The sequence below is a fragment of the Saimiri boliviensis genome, chromosome 14 (genome assembly GCF_048565385.1).
Source record: "Saimiri boliviensis isolate mSaiBol1 chromosome 14, mSaiBol1.pri, whole genome shotgun sequence".
NCBI classification, from domain to species: Eukaryota; Metazoa; Chordata; class Mammalia; order Primates; family Cebidae; genus Saimiri; species Saimiri boliviensis.
In genome coordinates, this window is record NC_133462.1 from 29,010,105 (window position 1) to 29,025,769 (window position 15,665).

The 15,665-nt window shown below is 58.9% G+C and overlaps 1 protein-coding gene across 1 annotated transcript; it reads right to left on the reverse strand.

Moving 5' to 3' along the window:
- Positions 1-510: 510 nt before the first annotated feature.
- TMEM59L (transmembrane protein 59 like) lies at positions 511-10,343 on the reverse strand. The gene is made up of 8 exons (XM_039466837.2): positions 10,076-10,343; positions 9,131-9,275; positions 8,947-9,044; positions 6,750-6,902; positions 5,102-5,204; positions 3,146-3,263; positions 2,928-3,045; positions 511-1,128 (listed from the first exon to the last, which is right to left on the reverse strand). The coding sequence occupies exons 1-8, from the start codon at positions 10,235-10,237 to the stop codon at positions 1,000-1,002; spliced, it is 1,026 nt and encodes a 341-aa protein (XP_039322771.1). The 5' UTR covers positions 10,238-10,343; the 3' UTR covers positions 511-999.
- Between the last annotated feature and the right edge of the window lie 5,322 nt (positions 10,344-15,665).

Consider the following 15,665-nt stretch of genomic DNA (forward strand, 5'->3'; position numbering starts at 1 on the left):
CTCCATTCCCAAAAGAAAGTGGACTGGGCCGGGCACATGGGCCCAGGCCTGTAATCCCAGCACTTTGGGAGGCTGAGGCGGGTGGATCACGAGGTCAGGAGTTTCAGACCAGCCTGACCAACGTGGTGAAACCCGGTCTCTAAAAAAATTAAAAGTAAATGAATAAATCAAATTATCTGGGCGTGGCAACGTGAGCCTGTAGTGCCAGCTTCGGGGCTCCAGTGATTCTCCTGCCTCGGTCTCCTAAAGTGCTGTCATTACAGGCATGAACCTCTGCCCCTGGCCACAAGCCACCTTTCCAGGGACATCTCTAGCGGGGAGTGTGACCTGGGCTGGAGCAGAGGGAGTGTCCTTCCGAGAGGCAGCTACTTTGAGTCCCTGGTGCCACCAGGGTTTCCGGGACTTTCCCATGTCAGAAAGGGCCTGCTGGGCAGGGGTCCTGGTCATGCGTGGGCCACACCCCAAGGGCAGACAGATAACTGAACAGAGCAGAACAGGCTCAGCCTGAGACTCTTTTACATACACGGTTTATTTCTCCCCAGCCCTGGACGAGCCTCAGGGACACTCTGATGGAGCTGCCCACGCCCCATCTCGGGGAAGCTGGGTCTCCAGAGACCAGGATGGAGAGAAGTGGGAAGCCCTAGCAAGACGCAGCTCCCCCTCGGCCTCAGCCCCTGCAGAGAGGGGAGAGAGAAGGGAAAAGGAAGGCGACACGGGACTGGGGTTCAAACACTCAGAAAGCCACACAATAGAAGACGAAAAGTAGCAAGCCCCCGAGAAAGTGGGGACAAGGAGGACCCGGCGCCCCATCCCGCCCTCCTCCCAGCTGGGGCACTGTGTCCCCAGGACTCCGTGGGGCCAGGGACGGGGCTGGGAGGAGAGGAAGGATTTGGGGGTGGAGGAGGCCAAGGCTGGTCCCACCCTGGCCTTGGACTCTGGGCTCAGGGCAAGTGAGGCCCGGGGGCCCCTACGATTGGCAACGATGTGGCCAGTGGAGGCCTACAGCTTGGTCAGGTCCAGCTTCAGCTTGTAGGGTGGCGGGCTGTCCTCACAGGCGTGCGACGGCGGAGGGTACAGGGGCCAGTCCGGCTCCATCATGAAACCCTTGTGCTGCTCCAGGGTCAGAGGCTGCGGGAAGAGAGGGGAGGAGGGAGGGGAGGAGGGAGGGGAGGAGGGAGCGGAGGAGGGAGCGGAGGAGGGAGGGGAGGAGGGAGGGGAGGAGGGAGGGGAGGAGGGAGGGGAGGAGGGAGGGGAGGAGGGTGGGACTGAGGCTGAACACCCAACCCTGACGAGAGTCTCCTTCCCAGCTCTGATGTTTTTTTTTCCTGAGATGGAGTCTCTCCCTGTCCCCCACGCTGGTGTGTAATGGCGTGATCTCTGCTCACTGCAATCTCCAACTCCTGGGTTCAAGCGATTCTCCTTTCTCAGCCTCCCGAGTAGCTGGGATTACAGGCACGCGCCACCACGCCCAGCTAATTTTTGTATTTTTAGTAGACACGGGGTTTCACCATGTTGACCGGGATGGTCTCAATCTCCCGACCTCAAGTGATCACCCTCCTCGGCCTCCCAAAGTCATTTCGCTCTTGTTACCCAGGCTGGAGTGCAGTGGCACAATCTCGGCTCACCCGTAACATCCGCCTGTCAGGTTCAAGCGATTCTCCTGCCTCAGCCTCCCAAGTAGCTGGGACTACACATGCCCACCACCACACCTGGCTAATTATTGTATTATTAGTAGAGACGGGCTTTCACCATGCTGGCCAGGCTGGTCTCAAACTTCTGACCTCAAGTGATCTGCCCGCCTCAGCCTCCCAAAGTGCTGGGATTACAGGTGTGAGCCACCACACTGGGCCTTTTTTTTTGAGGTGGGGTCTCACTCTGTTGTCCAAGTTTAAGTGCAAGTGGGACCATCACAGCTCACTGCAGCCTCGAACTCCTGGGTTCAAGTGATCCTCCCACCTCAGCTTCCCAAGTATCTGGGATCACAGACATGTACCTTCATGTCCAGCTAATGTTTTTTTCTTTTTTTGAGACGTAGTCTTGCTCTGTCACCCAGGCTGGAGTGCAGCTGTGCGATCTCAGCTCACTGCAACCTCCGCCTCCTGGGTTCAAGTAATTCTCCTGCCTCAGCCTCCTGAGTAGCTGGGATTACAGGCACACGCCACCACAACCTGCTAATTTTTGTATTTTTAGTAGAGACGGGGTTTCACCATGTTGGCCAGGATGGTCTCATACTTCTGACCTTGTGATCCGCCCACCTTGGCCTCCCACAGTGCTGGGATTATAGGCGTGAGCCACTGCACCCAGCCAGGCTAATTTTGAAAGATTTGTAGAGACGAGGTTTCACTACGTTGTCCAGGCTCTGGGCACCACAGAGGTGAGGCCACCTCTGACTTCATGTCGCCCCAACTAACAGATGTTCTTCCCGCCAATTCGAAGGCCAGTGAAGAAACTGGCCCCAAGTCACGCAGCAAGTCTGAGGTCCTGACCAAGTGCGGTGGCTCACGCCTGTAATCACAGCACTTTGGGGGGGCAAGGCGGGTGGATCGATTGAGCCCAGGAGTTCAAGACCAGCCGGGGCAACATGGCAAGACTCCCATCTCTACAAAGAATACAAAACTTAGCTGGGCATGATGGCACATGCCTGTGGCTCCAGCTATTCAGGAGGCTGAGGCAGGAGGATTGCTTGAGCCAGGGAGGCCGAGGCCGCAGTGAGCCGTGATTGCGCCACTGCACTCCAGCCTGGGTGAAAGAGTGACACCCTGTCTCAAAATTTTTAAAAATTACATGTATATATATGGAAAAAGAAGGAAAAAGAAGCCTGAGGTCCTGACCTCTGTGGGAGCGGGAGGCCAAATCCAGGACCAGCAAGCAGCTCTCTCTGCCTCCACCCCCACCTCAGCCCAGCGCCGTTCACAGATCACACCCACCTGGAACTTGAGGTACTGGCCAGGCGCGGTCACCACGGTGGAGCAGCTCAGCCACAGCATCGCCAGCACGGACAGGAAGAGGCAGCAGGCCAGGACCCATCGAGGCAGTCCCGAGCGCCTGCCCCACCCACAGGCACCATTCAGTTCCCCGGGCTGGGTCCAGGGAGACCCACACCTCCAGTCCCGCCCCCTTCCGCCCCCAGGGTCCCGCCACCCACCGGGACATGCAGCTGAGGAAGTCATTGTCCTGCGGCTCTTCAGAATCCACCTTGGCCTTGCTGCTGGTCTTGACCCGGATCTTGGCCTTCCTTACCTTGTCCAGGGGACCTACAGGGTCTGAGAGATCACCTACCACTCAGTCACCACCACGTCTTTGCCAAGAGGTCATAATCGCCATGACCAGGAGGGAGGAGGTCAGGGCCTGGGGCATGGAGTCCTGGGATGGAGATCAGAGCCCTGGGGGATGGGCCACAGAACCTTGGGAAGGGACCACGGAACCCTGGGAGATGGGCCACAGAATGCTGAGAGGGGGACCACAGAACCCTGGGAGATGGGCCACAGAACGCTGAGAGAGGGACCACGGAACCCTGGGAGATGGGCCACAGAATGCTGAGAGAGGGACCACGGAACCCCGGGAGATGGGCCACAGAATGCTGAGAGGGGGACCACGGAACCCTGGGAGATGGGCCACAGAACGCTGAGAGGGGGACCACGGAACCCTGGGAGATGGGCCACAGAACGCTGAGAGAGGGACCACGGAACCCTGGGAGATGGGCCACAGAATGCTGAGAGAGGGACCACGGAACCCCGGGGGACGGGCCACAGAACGCTGAGAGGGGGACCACAGAACCCCGGGAGATGGGCCACAGAACGCTGAGAGAGGGACCACGGAACCCTGGGAGACGGGCCACAGAATGCTGAGAGGGGGACCACGGAACCCCGGCCACAGAACGCTGAGAGAGGGACCACGGAACCCCGGGAGATGGGCCACAGAACGCTGAGAGAGGGACCACGGAACCCCGGGAGATGGGCCACAGAACGCTGAGAGAGGGACCACGGAACCCTGGGAGATGGGCTTTGGGACGAGATGGCCAGGGGCAGACTTGTGTTACTTATAGTTAAATGATTACAAGGTAGCTTTGCTTTTTATACACTGAGATTTGTGCCACGGATTATATCCAAACTACGGTGTAGTAAAATAAAAGCAGAGTTTAGGTGGTAACAGGCTATAGTTAAGATCATCTGAGGGTGCCCTATAATCGTGAAAACTGTGGCGTGGTTGCAGAGCAGAAAAAAAAAAACCGCTTTGGTCCCACGACTCTTTTTTAACATAGAGTTTGTGTAAGGATTTTGTAAAGAGAGATTATGCAAACAACTCTGGGAAAAAAATGCAACTTTTGCTCATAAAACTCGGGAGGGTCTTGGCAGACGGGTGCTGGGGAGGCAGGGCAGAGACACCGGAACGCCACAGGCTTAGAGGGTCCATGGAACCCTGAGAGATAGATTATAGAACCCTGGGAGATGGACCACAGAACCCTGAGACATGGACCACAGATCCCTGGGAGATGGGCCACGGAACCCTGAGATATAGACTGCAGAAACCGGGGAGGTGGACCACAGAACATTGGGAGGTGGACAACAAATTCCTGGGAGATGGATCATGGAACCCTGAGACGTGGGGCACGGAACCTTGGAGGATGGACCACAGACCCTTGGGAGATGGACCACGGAACCTCGGGGGATGGACCACCGATCCCTGGGATATGGACCACAGAACCTCGGGGGATGGACCACCGATCCCTGGGAGATGGACCACGGAACCTTGGGAGATGGACCACGGAACCTCAGGGAATGGACCACAGATCCCTGGGAGATGGACCACGGAACCTCGGGGGATGGACCACCGATCCCTGGGAGATGGGCCACGGAACCTCGGGGGATGGACCACGGAACCTCAGGGGATGGACCACCGATCCCTGGGAGATGGACCACGGAACCTCGGGGGATGGACCACCGATCCCTGGGATATGGGCCACAGAACCCTGGGAGATGAACCACGAAACCCAGGACTTGAGAGATGGAGATCCCAATCCTGGCGGGTCTGTTTGCCAGGCGGACTCCTCACGGCAGTGGGGCCACCCATGGAAGGAACACTGGTCTAGGTTGCACCTTACCCACGTGCACCTCCAGGGCTTCAGGGTGGGAGCCTCGCCAGGTCACCTCCACGCGCTGCAGACGGCCCCCCTGGAAGCCGAGGCTCTCCACTACGGGCTGGGTCTGGGTCAAGAACAAGACAGCACAGAGAAGCCTGTAAGGACAGCAGCCCTGGGCCTAGGCAGGCCCTCTGTGACTGCCATGTCCCATGCCCAACTGATACCCAGTTCCCCTGGGGGCCCGGTAGGGAGGACACTATCCCATGGGCTGTGGGCTTGGTGTCAGGGATGCTGTTTTCTGCTTTCATGGGCTCTTCCATCTGCCTCAGCCCCATCGTTTAGCTCCGGAAGTAGGAACATCATCCAGACCAAGCCAGTGAATTGGCTGAGAGATGGTCATATGATCCAGCCAGGGTCAACCAGAGTCAATCCTAGCGCAGTTAAAATCCCAGAGGGTTGGTCAAGCACGGTGGCTCACACCTGTAACCCCAGCACTTTAGGAGGCTGAGGCAGGGGGATTACCTGAGGTCGGGAGTTTGAGACCAGCCTGGCTAACATGGTGAAACCCCGTCTCTACTAAAAATACAAAAATTGGCCAGGCGCGGTGGCTCAAACCTGTAATCCCAGCACTTTGGGAGGCCAAGGTGGGTGGATCACGAGGTCAAGAGATCGAGATCATCCTGGCCAACATGGTTAAACCCCGTCTCTACTAAAAATACAAAAAATTAGCTAGGCATGGTCGTGTGTGCCTGTGGTCCCAGCTACTCAGGAGGCTGAGGTGGAAGAATCGCTTGAACCCAGGAGGCGGAGACTACAGTGAGCCGGGATTGTGCCACTGCACTCCAGCCTGGCGACAGAGCAAGACTCGATCTCAAAAACCAAAACAAAACAAAACAAAAATTAGCCAGGCATGGTGGCACACAGCTGTAGTCCCAGCTACTTGGGAGGCTGAGGCAGGAGAATCACTTGAATCTGGGAGGTGGAGGTTGTAGTGAGCTGAGATCGCACCACTGCACTCCAGCCTGGGCAACAGAGCAAGACTCCATCTCCAAACAAACAAACAAACAAACAAACCAAAAAACAAAAACAAAAAAACACCTCAGTGGGGGGACTGGGCACAGTGGCTCATGCCTTTAATCCCAGCACTTTGGGAGGCCAAGGCGGGTTGATCACCTGAGGTCAGGAGATCAAGACCAGCCTGGCCAACACAGCAAAACCCCATCTCTACTAAAAATACAAAAATTAGCTGGGCATGATGGCGCATGCCTGTAATCCCAGCTACTCGGGAGGCTGAGCAGAAGAATCGCTTGAACCCGGGAGGCGGAGGTTACAGTGAGCTGAGATCACACCACTGCACTCCAGCCTGGGTGACAAAAGTGAGAGTCCACCTAAAAAAACAAAACAAACAAAGAAAAAACAGAGGAGTTGTAACCTAGAGCCTCTGACCTCCACCTTACTGCCAAGGGGAAGTAAATGCCTGGGAATGAAGCCACCACAGAAGAAAGCAGAGTCAAGGCATGGAGTGAGACACTGAGCCCCTGGATCCAGCTGTGCCTGAAGCTCACCCACTGTGGACTTTGCATCTCATGAGCCAAGAGCCAATGCATCACAGCGTCTTATCCTGCCCGCCCATCTGCCACTCTGGTGTGGCCCCTGTCGGGGGTCTCACCTGAAACACCACTACCTTCCCATTGTCAGTCTGCAAGTAATATGTCCAGGTGGAGGAGACAAATCCCTGGGCTGAGTTGACGAGGTCATTGCAGAGGGTGGAAAACAAGTCCAGGAGGGAGAGGGCCCCATTTGGAGCTTCCAGGACCTTTCTCTGGCGAAAAAAGTTCCAAGACACAAAGGTGGCACCAAAAACGGGATTAACCAATGAATGGGAGGGGGCAGGGCGCACTGGTACGTGCCTGTCATCCGAGCATTTTGGGAAGCCGAGGCAGGCAGATCGCTTGAGGCCAGAAGTTTGAGACCAGCTGGGACAACATGGTGAAACCCTCTCTACTAAAAATACAAAAATTAGCTGGGTGTGGTGGCGCATGTTCGTCATCTCAGCTACTCGAGAGGCCGAGGCAGGAGATTTGCTGGAACCCAGGAGGCAAAGGTTTCAGTGAGTCAAGATCGCATCCCTGCACTCCAGCCTGGGTGTAAGATCAAGACTCCATCTCAAATAAATAAATGAATAAATAAACGAATAGGAGGGGAGCTGAGAGAATTCACTTGGATTGGATGTGGCGAAGTGATTTGGGCCAATAGGATGTCTTATAGTGAACACAGATCTCAGCGTGGCATTTGGCTTCCTGTGTCCCCTTAGGGAAGTGGATTGTGCTCTCTGAGCCCTAAAATGGGGGTGATTGTTTTTCTTCATGGAGTAGCCATGAAATTTCAACTAGAGGATGTCTGCCAAGCGCCTGGTATGGCACAGGCACTATTACTGAAAATCTCATAATCTTCACTATTCTTATTTGACAGCATCAATGGAGTTCTGATGGCTGGGCACGGTGGCTCATGCTTGTAATCCCAGCACTTTGGGAGACTAAGGCGGGAGGATTACTTGAGGTCAGGAGTTGAAGACCAGCCTGGCCAACATGACGAAGCCCCCACTCTCCGAAAAATACAAAAATTTGCTATGGTAGTGGCAGGTGCCTGTAATCCCAGCTGAAAGGAAAGCTGAGGCAGGAGAAACCGCTTGAACCCGGGAGGCGGAGGCTGCAGTGAGCCGAGATTGTGCCACTGCACTCCAGCCTGGGTGACAGAGCGAGACTCCATCTCAAAAAATAAAAAATAAAAAAACAAAAAAAGGGCCGGGCGCGGTGGCTCAAGCCTGTAATCCCAGCACTTTGGGAGGCCGAGGCGGGTGGATCACGAGGTCGAGAGATCGAGGCCATCCTGGTCAACATGGTGAAACCCCGTCTCTACTAAAAATACAAAAAACTAGCTGGGCGTGGTGGCACGTGCCTGTAATCCCAGCTACTCAGGAGGCTGAGGCAGGAGAATTGCCTGAACCCGGGAGCCGGAGGTTGCGGTGAGCCGAGATCGCGCCATTGCACTCCAGCCTGGGTAACAAGCGAAACTCCGTCTCAAAAAAAAAAAAAAAAAAAAAGTAGGGAGCTCTGAATGGGAAGTGTGACAGTGCAGTGAGCGCTTCTGAACAGCAGCAAAAGTCTGGAAGGGGTGGAGGAAAATAGGGGAAGAGGGGAAAGGGCTTTCTGGGGAGTCCCAGTCCCTGGATCTCTGGCTATGCTACATGACTTTCTGTGCCTCGGTTTCCCCTGATGCGGCACCGCTTGGAGGGCTACAGATGAGCCATTATTGTTTCTTCCACAAGGCGGTGTGTGCTGTGGTTCGGAGTCCCTCCAAGGTGACAGTGACCACCAGCTCATCCCAGGGGAAGGGCTTAGACCAGCACCTGGCAGCTCTGGGGGCGCCGAAGATGAGTGAGGTGAGGCGTGGCCACAGCCCTGGTGGCTTCAAGTCTTGCCCCTTGCACAGCCCTAAATGTGTGTGACCTGGGAGATTGCCCCCGGGCCCTAAATGGGGGTGACAGTGTCCCTTGTGTCTCCAAGTGACACAAGACATTTGGGACAGGTCGAAGTCAGGCCTGAACCAGGAGAGATGTTTGATAAAACAGGGCAGTTTTCCGCCACTTACGCCTGAAAAGGTGGTGGGGCATGGGGGACACTGTGCATGTCACAGAGACGGCAGCTCAGGCTGGAGACGTGCCAGGGCTGGATCGAGGTCACCCTGAAGGCCTGGGACACAACGCAGAGCCTGGCAGAGCCTCTGGACCTGAATGCAGATTTCCCATGGGGCAAAGTGGGTGGGGTCGCAGGAAAAGGGGCCCCAGGCCCCAGTAGGAGGCCCACCTTCTGCTCCGGCTCAGGCTCCGGCTCAGGGGACTGGCTCCAGCAGCCGTGGCTGCAAGCTTGCTGTTCTGTCTCCTTCACATAGGCTTCCACGCAGGCTGTGGGAGGTGGGAGGGCATGACTGGGGATGGCCCTCCCAGGCCACCGCTCCCCACCCTGGCCCACCCTGCCGGCGGGCCCTCACCTGCTTCACACTCAGTCTGGGTGGCATTGGGTTTGGAGCTCTTGGCTACGAATCGGCAGATGGAGAAGAGGCGGCAGCCACGCTCACAAGCGCTGATCAGAACAGCTCTGTCATAGGGAGACTCGGAGGCGCCCTCCAGCCCCGCCTGGAGTGTGGGGGACACGGAACTCAGGACATGGGGAGGGGCAGGAGCGGGTGGACCGGAGCCTTTCAGGAGAGGCAGGGGAGGGTTTTCCGACTTCCCACCAAATCTAGCCAGATGCAGATGAAGTTGGGGGAGGCTACAGATATTAGGGGAGGCTCTGAGGAGGGAGATGGGGAGGGAGCTTGAGAAGAGAAATGGACAGTGAAGGTGGAGAGAAATGAGCCTTCCTCCCCAGGCTCCAGGGAGGAGGGGGGAGATGGAGAAGGAGTCTCAGACCTGGAGGAGGAGGGGGAGGCTCAGAGGAGGGGGGAGAGGCTCAGGCTTAGAGGATGGGGGAGGCTCAGAGGAGGGGGGAGAGGCTCATAGGAGGCGGTTTAGGTCACACTCGGATCAGGATTGAATCCTGGGGAGTGGTGGTATGAGTAGGGGCTGGTAGCTCTGAGTGGGGAGGGAAGAGGATGTAGAGGAGGGAGAGGAGGGAGACGGGGGGAGGGGGGACCGTCAGGCCTGAGGGAGCTGGGGGTTGGGTGCTAGAGGGTCCTTGCCCAGCAGAGTGCAGAGGGAGCCCGGGAGGTGGTATCAGCCCTTATCGCAGGGACCTGCATCTCCAAGCCCTCCCCCATCGGAGGGACCCCCCCAGCCCGTCCCCCACTGGAGGGACATCCCCATTCCCGACCCGTCCCTCCCCAGAGACCCTCCCCCAGTCTCCTGCTGTCATCCAAGAGAAGCCATCCCAACCCCTCCCCTTTCGGAGAGATCCCGCGTACCCCGGCTGGCACCTGGTCCCTCAAGCGCCTCACCTGCGAGGGCCGCGGGCCGAGGTCGCTGTCGCGGCACCGCAGCTGGCAGTTCTGCGTGTCCCCGAGCTGGGGAGCGAAGGGGTCGCGGGCGGACGGCGCGGAGGCCGCGGGTGGAGATGCCAGCAGCAGCAGCAGCGGCGGCATCAGCGCCACCGCAGCCATGGCTGGGCCGAACGCGGGGGGCGCGGGGGACTCCGGCTCCGGCCGGGCACGGAGGACGCAGCGGCTGCGGCGGGGACCGGAGCGCTGACGTCACCCGAGCGAAGCAGCCTGGGAAGGGGGGGTGGGAGATGCGGAGAGCGGGCGGGGGAGCTGCGCTGCGGCACCCGCGGGGTGCGGGTCGGGCGGGGCAGGTGCATCGCGGCCCCCACCGTCTGTCCCATCGCGGGGCTCCCAGGACACCTCCCTGGTGCCCACGGGCGGCGGATTTCTGCTGGCGCTAGGGGCCAAAAGGAAATAGATAGGGGGTGGGATGGAGGTGGCTATTCGCCAGGGGTGTTGGGGAGAGCCTGCTGGAGGAGGCAAGGTGTGAGTCGACCCCGCGGGAAAGAGGAGGAAGGGGTGTCCAGGCTACGAGGGTCAGCGAGGACCCTGAGGAGAAGAGCTCCTTGGTGGAGGAGGAGGAGGGAGGGCGGTGGGGCTGGAGGCCAACCAGGGAACGGAGAGGGAGGAAGGTGAGAGCCCCAGAACCCGGCAGCTGAGGCCGGACATCTTCGCCTTTGACACCCAGGTCAGAGAGAGGCGGCAACTTGTGCGCAGTTTACCTCCTCCGGGAAGCCCTCTGAGCCCCTCCCTTGCTCCTTCAGCTTTGCCTCCCTTTGGCACCTGGGGGATCTGGCCCTGCCTCCCCAAGGCTGGGGACCCCCTGGGCCGGGCCTTAGTGGGAGGGGACCCAGAGGTAGGCTCAGGAACAAGGGGAGGGGGAGCTGCTAAAATGTCTAATTCTCGTGGGAAAACTCGGGGCAAATAGCGACACTTCTGACTTCCATAACCAGCACACCCTCGGGTGATGCGCTGTAGCCCCAGGAGCCGAATCTCGGGTTACGGTGTCCACCCAGCTTCTTCTCCGCCAGGTACGGGAATGGGGGCGCCCCTCTAAACCTAGATGCTCTGCAAAGATGCCCCAGCTTTCGCTGGCATCCCTGGCGCAGGTGCCTGCAGTGCCGCGCCGCCGCCCGCGCGTCCCCCACACGCTCCGCCCCCGCAGACGGCCCGGCAGCCTCGCAGGGTCCGCGGGTCAGAGGGCGCCTCAGGTTCCGGCCCGGGAGGAGGGGGTCCGGGGTGGGGGCCTGGCGCACCCGCCCCCCACCCCCAACGGCCTGCGGCCGCGCTTTCATCTCTGAGGCCCCCGGCCGGCCCCCACGTGGCTTAATCAGGCGCGGCTGTGCCTGGCGGACCCCGAACATCTGGATCCCGGCGCGGCCCCTCCCCCGCCCCGCCCCGCCTCTCCCCTCCCTTTGCCTCCCCTCCCCTCCCCTCCCAGGCTAGGCCGCTGCGACCCGGCGGCGAGGGCCTCCAGCCCGCAGTTTGCGCCAGAATCCAGCAGGGGAACTCCGGCTTCTAACCCACCCGCGCGCCAGGCCGGCACCTTGGGAAACAGCCCTGTGCGTTATGATCAATACTGTCCCCCATTTCACAGGTGGAAACTTAGGCTCCGGGACGCGTTGACAAAGACAAGATTCAAGCCCACACATGTTAATTCCAGAGGCCCGCCGCGCGCCTAACCCCTCCACAATTACCGGCCTTCATTCATTCCAAACAAAACACTTTTTCTTGCAACAACCGTATGAGATAGGTACTGGTGGCGTTGCCCTTTCCGACGGATGAGGAAAATGAGGCTCAGACTGCAAAGTGGTTCTGTCCAGGTGACAGGGAAAGAAGCAAAGAAAAGCCGGCAGGGCCCTGCCAATGATGGGAGGGGGGCCTTTGGGCATTAAGAGGCATTGCTTAAAGCGCATCAGGGAGGAGGGACACCCCGCGCCCTTTTGCAGAAGGGGAAACTGAGGCTGCAGGAGTGGGTCGATCGCCCAGGCTGCCCGAGGGGAGAAAGGAAAAAGGCCGATTGCCGCCCACCCACCCCCCTTTCCGCTGCGCGAGGCCGCTGGGGGGGGTGAGCGGAAAGAGGACTTGACCCCGGCCCCCAAGGTGAGCCCCCGCGCCCCTCCTGCTGTTCCCGGGGGAGCCGGTCCAGGTGAGGGGCGGGCGGGCCGGCGGGCGGCCAGGGTCGGGTTTCAGGAAATCCGCCGACATTCCTTCGGGGCTTAAGAGGGAAAGTTGACTCGGCGCCGCCCTCGCCCCCCCCCCAACTTCCTACCCCCCGGGGCGGCCTGGCCGGGGGCGGCGCGCGGGGGGCGCTGAGGCCGGCCTGGGCGTGAATCAGCGGCAGGCCAGGCGTCCGGGAAGCCACAGCGGCCGAGGTCAAGGCGGGCGTCGGACAAGCGCCCTTTGTCCCTTGCCGCCCTCATCACGACCCTGCTGACCCCCACCTCCAAGCAGGGTACAGGCTGGGGAGGAGGCAGGGCACCATGGCGCCGGTGGTGGTTGCTGAGGGTTGTTGGGGGAGGAAGGAGGGATGTGACTGCCCCTCGTCCCCCAAGCAGCTGGTGCCTCCTGGGACCCAGACTCCAGAGGCTCCTCAGGGTGCAGACAGGCAGGGAAACTGGCCTCCCTGGGGCAAGTCTGCAATTCCCCAGGACCGGTCTCCAGGGCCTGAAGTCCAGAGTACGTTAAACTGAGGACCCAGGCATCCCTGCTCCCCAGGCTCAGCCTCCAGGGCAGAAATTACAAAGCCTAGGGCACACCCAGACCCCACTTTCCTGTGCCACAGACCTTGAACCAGACATCCAGAACCTCACTGTCCCTTAGTTCCTGGAAGCACCCGCCTGGAGCACCAGGAAGCTAATCCTATACTGGGGGCCCCTGAGCACCCAGCTCTCAGAATGGAAAAGGCAGCTCCGCCCTCCTCCTCCCAGTGGCTCTGGGTCCCCACAGCACCCTGAAGATTCCATTTCCACTGGCCCCTCCCTGGTGCACCCTCAGGGCCTTGGAATCCCAAGGAAGCTAGGGATGGAGGGCCTCTAACCTAATACCTCTCCTCCAGAGGTGACCTTTGAGTGGAGGGTACAGGACTCAGGATGGGTCCCTCCCCCAGCCCAAGGAAAGGCCCTCCCTCCATCTGCCGTTTAGACATTCCCAGCCAACTTCAAGGACTTGGGTCAATATTTGTCAGAAGTTCCATTGACGAGAGCTCCCTTTTGTCCTCAAGGAGATGATGGAACCAGGGAGGAAGGGGTTAAAGTGCTGGGGGCCCTAGGGGCTGGGAAGGTTGCATCTTGGGGTCAACTCCCTTTCCCTGAAGTCAAAGGTGTGGAGTAAAGGTTACCCAAGGGCAGAGGTCACACTCCATGGTGGAGCTGGGCAGGACTGGAAACGGTCCTTCCCCGTCTACCGGTAAGGAACCGAGAGGGATGTCTACCAGCTAGGGTTGGTTACACAGCCAGACAGAGAGCGCGGGCCGGGCTGGGACCCCAGGCAGCATGACTTGCTGGGACTGAGTTTTCTTGCTGCTTAGAGGGGACTGAGAATTCTCCATCCTTTCATTTTGCAAATATTTAGTGAGTGCTTCGCCTTTAGCCCTTACTGGGTCCAGCATGGGGTCCAGTGGGGCTAAGGCTGCCCACAGTCTCAAGAAAATCAGTTGCACAATGAATGAAGTGTTTGGAAGAGTTGTATTTCAAAAACAATAAAACAAAGTGAAGGAGAGGGAGACTGCTGGGGGAAGGGTGGAGAGCCTCTCTGAGGAGGTGACACTGGACCTGTGACCTGGTGGAAGAGAAGGGGGCTAACTGGGGAAGATGTGGGGAACAGCATTCCCGCAGAGGGAACAGCCAATTCGCAGAGGCCCTTTGAGAGTAACAAGCCTGGTATGTTTGGGGAAACAGGGCTCCAGTGGCTGGGGTGGAATGAGGGAGAGGAGGGGGAAGAGGAGAGGGAAAGAGGATTGGAGAGGATGGGGAGAGGGAGGCAAGGCAAAGATCTGCCTTTTCTTCTTTTAAAAGCTCCCCGTGCCTGGTGTGCAGAGAAAGGCAGGGAAGTCCCGGAGGAGGCCGGGAAGGATCCCTGAGGGAGACCGTGGGGTCTGGATCTGAATGGGTTGGGAAGAGGTCAGCGTCCAGCGTCTCAGAATGGGGATGTGTTTTGGAATCAGAGCCAACAGGATTTGCTGATGAATTGGACTTGAGGGATGAGGGAAGGAGAGAGTTGTCACGCGCGCTTCTAGGTCTCTGCCCTGAGCACCTGGATGGATGGGGGAGCCCTTTAAATGGAGGGGGGGAAAAAAATCAACATTTTGCTCCAGAAGCCTGAAGTCCTCCGAGGAGTGGGTAAGGAGTCTGTACCCACAGAGAGAGCATCTGCAAACAGGGGCTGTGGGAAAAAGTGTCGAGCATCCTAAAAACTCTATTCTAGCCAAGAACTGCCAACTCCACTTAACCCTCTGGGCCCCCTGGCAGGTGGGACGATGGCTCCATGTTTCAGAGGGGACAAGCAGGCCTGGGGGGTCACCTCTGCTCCAGGAGATCCTGCAGTGCTGTGCTAAGGTTGTAGAGACTTCTGCTGCCTTGCGTCTTCCCATGGAAGCCCTTAGGCTGGGTGGTGCCCATTGGGCAGAGAAAGAAACTGAGGCACAAAAGACCTGGTAAATGGCAGCGTCTCTCTTTGTCCCTCCTCTCCATTCAGAGTTCAGAGGGGGCAGGGGCGCCCAGGGCCCCCATAGGCCCCCATCCCCCAATCTTGTTTTTTGACAGTCTGGAGTCTGAACTGGAGATTTAAGTAGGAGAGGGTGGGGCTTCCATCTTGAGCAGACAAGTGGGTGCTCCTGAGCCCCCCTCAGACACTTTTACCCCCTTGATTGGTTAAGGACCTAGGGAGAGAATCCAGGCCTCTAAGGGACTCCAAAAAAAGGGGACTTGGAGGCGTTCCCTTCCCTGGACGCTGCAGCTGGGGGCGGGGCTGCGACCCAAAGTGGGTAACTGCACCCCCTAACTCTCATTTCAGGCACCCCCATCCGCAGCAGCCTTGGAGGCCAGTAACTCTTTATTCCTAGGCATCCGCATCGGGTGGGGACCCGGAGGAGATAGATGAGGCGCCCGGGCCGGGAGGGGTCCCGAAACTCAAGCAATGGCCAAAAATAATAACACGGAGAAGGCTCTTTGCGCAAAAGAAGGAAGACAAACTATGCGTCGCTCCGGGCAGCCGGCGTTACCTGGAGTCGGCGGGCGGCGGCCGCCGGAGCGATTACTCACCGCGTGGCGCACCCCACCCGCGGGCCGCTGAGTGGATTTTTCCGTGGTGGGGTGTGAATAGGTCCCGGGGGGGAGAACTTCTTACCGCTCTCCTCCTGGGAATCCCTCCTACCGCGGTGCGGGACCCAGTTCCCGTGCAGGCCTGGGTCCCCGCTCCCACAGGGGACAACATCTCCCCGTCTGCTCACGCGGGAGCTCCCGCCCCGAGCAACCTCAAACCCATCCCGCGCGTGAGGGGGACAGCGCAGCCAGGGCGAGGGCGAGGGACTCCGTGCCTTCCTGCCTTT

Bases quoted from the DNA above. Each gene is read 5' to 3' on its own strand.
- TMEM59L (XM_039466837.2), bottom strand. From the start codon at position 10,237: ATGGCTGCGGTGGCGCTGATGCCGCCGCTGCTGCTGCTGCTGGCATCT. The intron at 6,903-8,946 runs GTGGGCCTCCTA...TTTTTTCGCCAG, and splicing joins AGCCTGAGCCGGAGCAGAAG to AGAAAGGTCCTGGAAGCTCC. The intron at 5,205-6,749 runs GTGAGACCCCCG...TTCTTGACCCAG, and splicing joins GGAAGGTAGTGGTGTTTCAG to ACCCAGCCCGTAGTGGAGAG.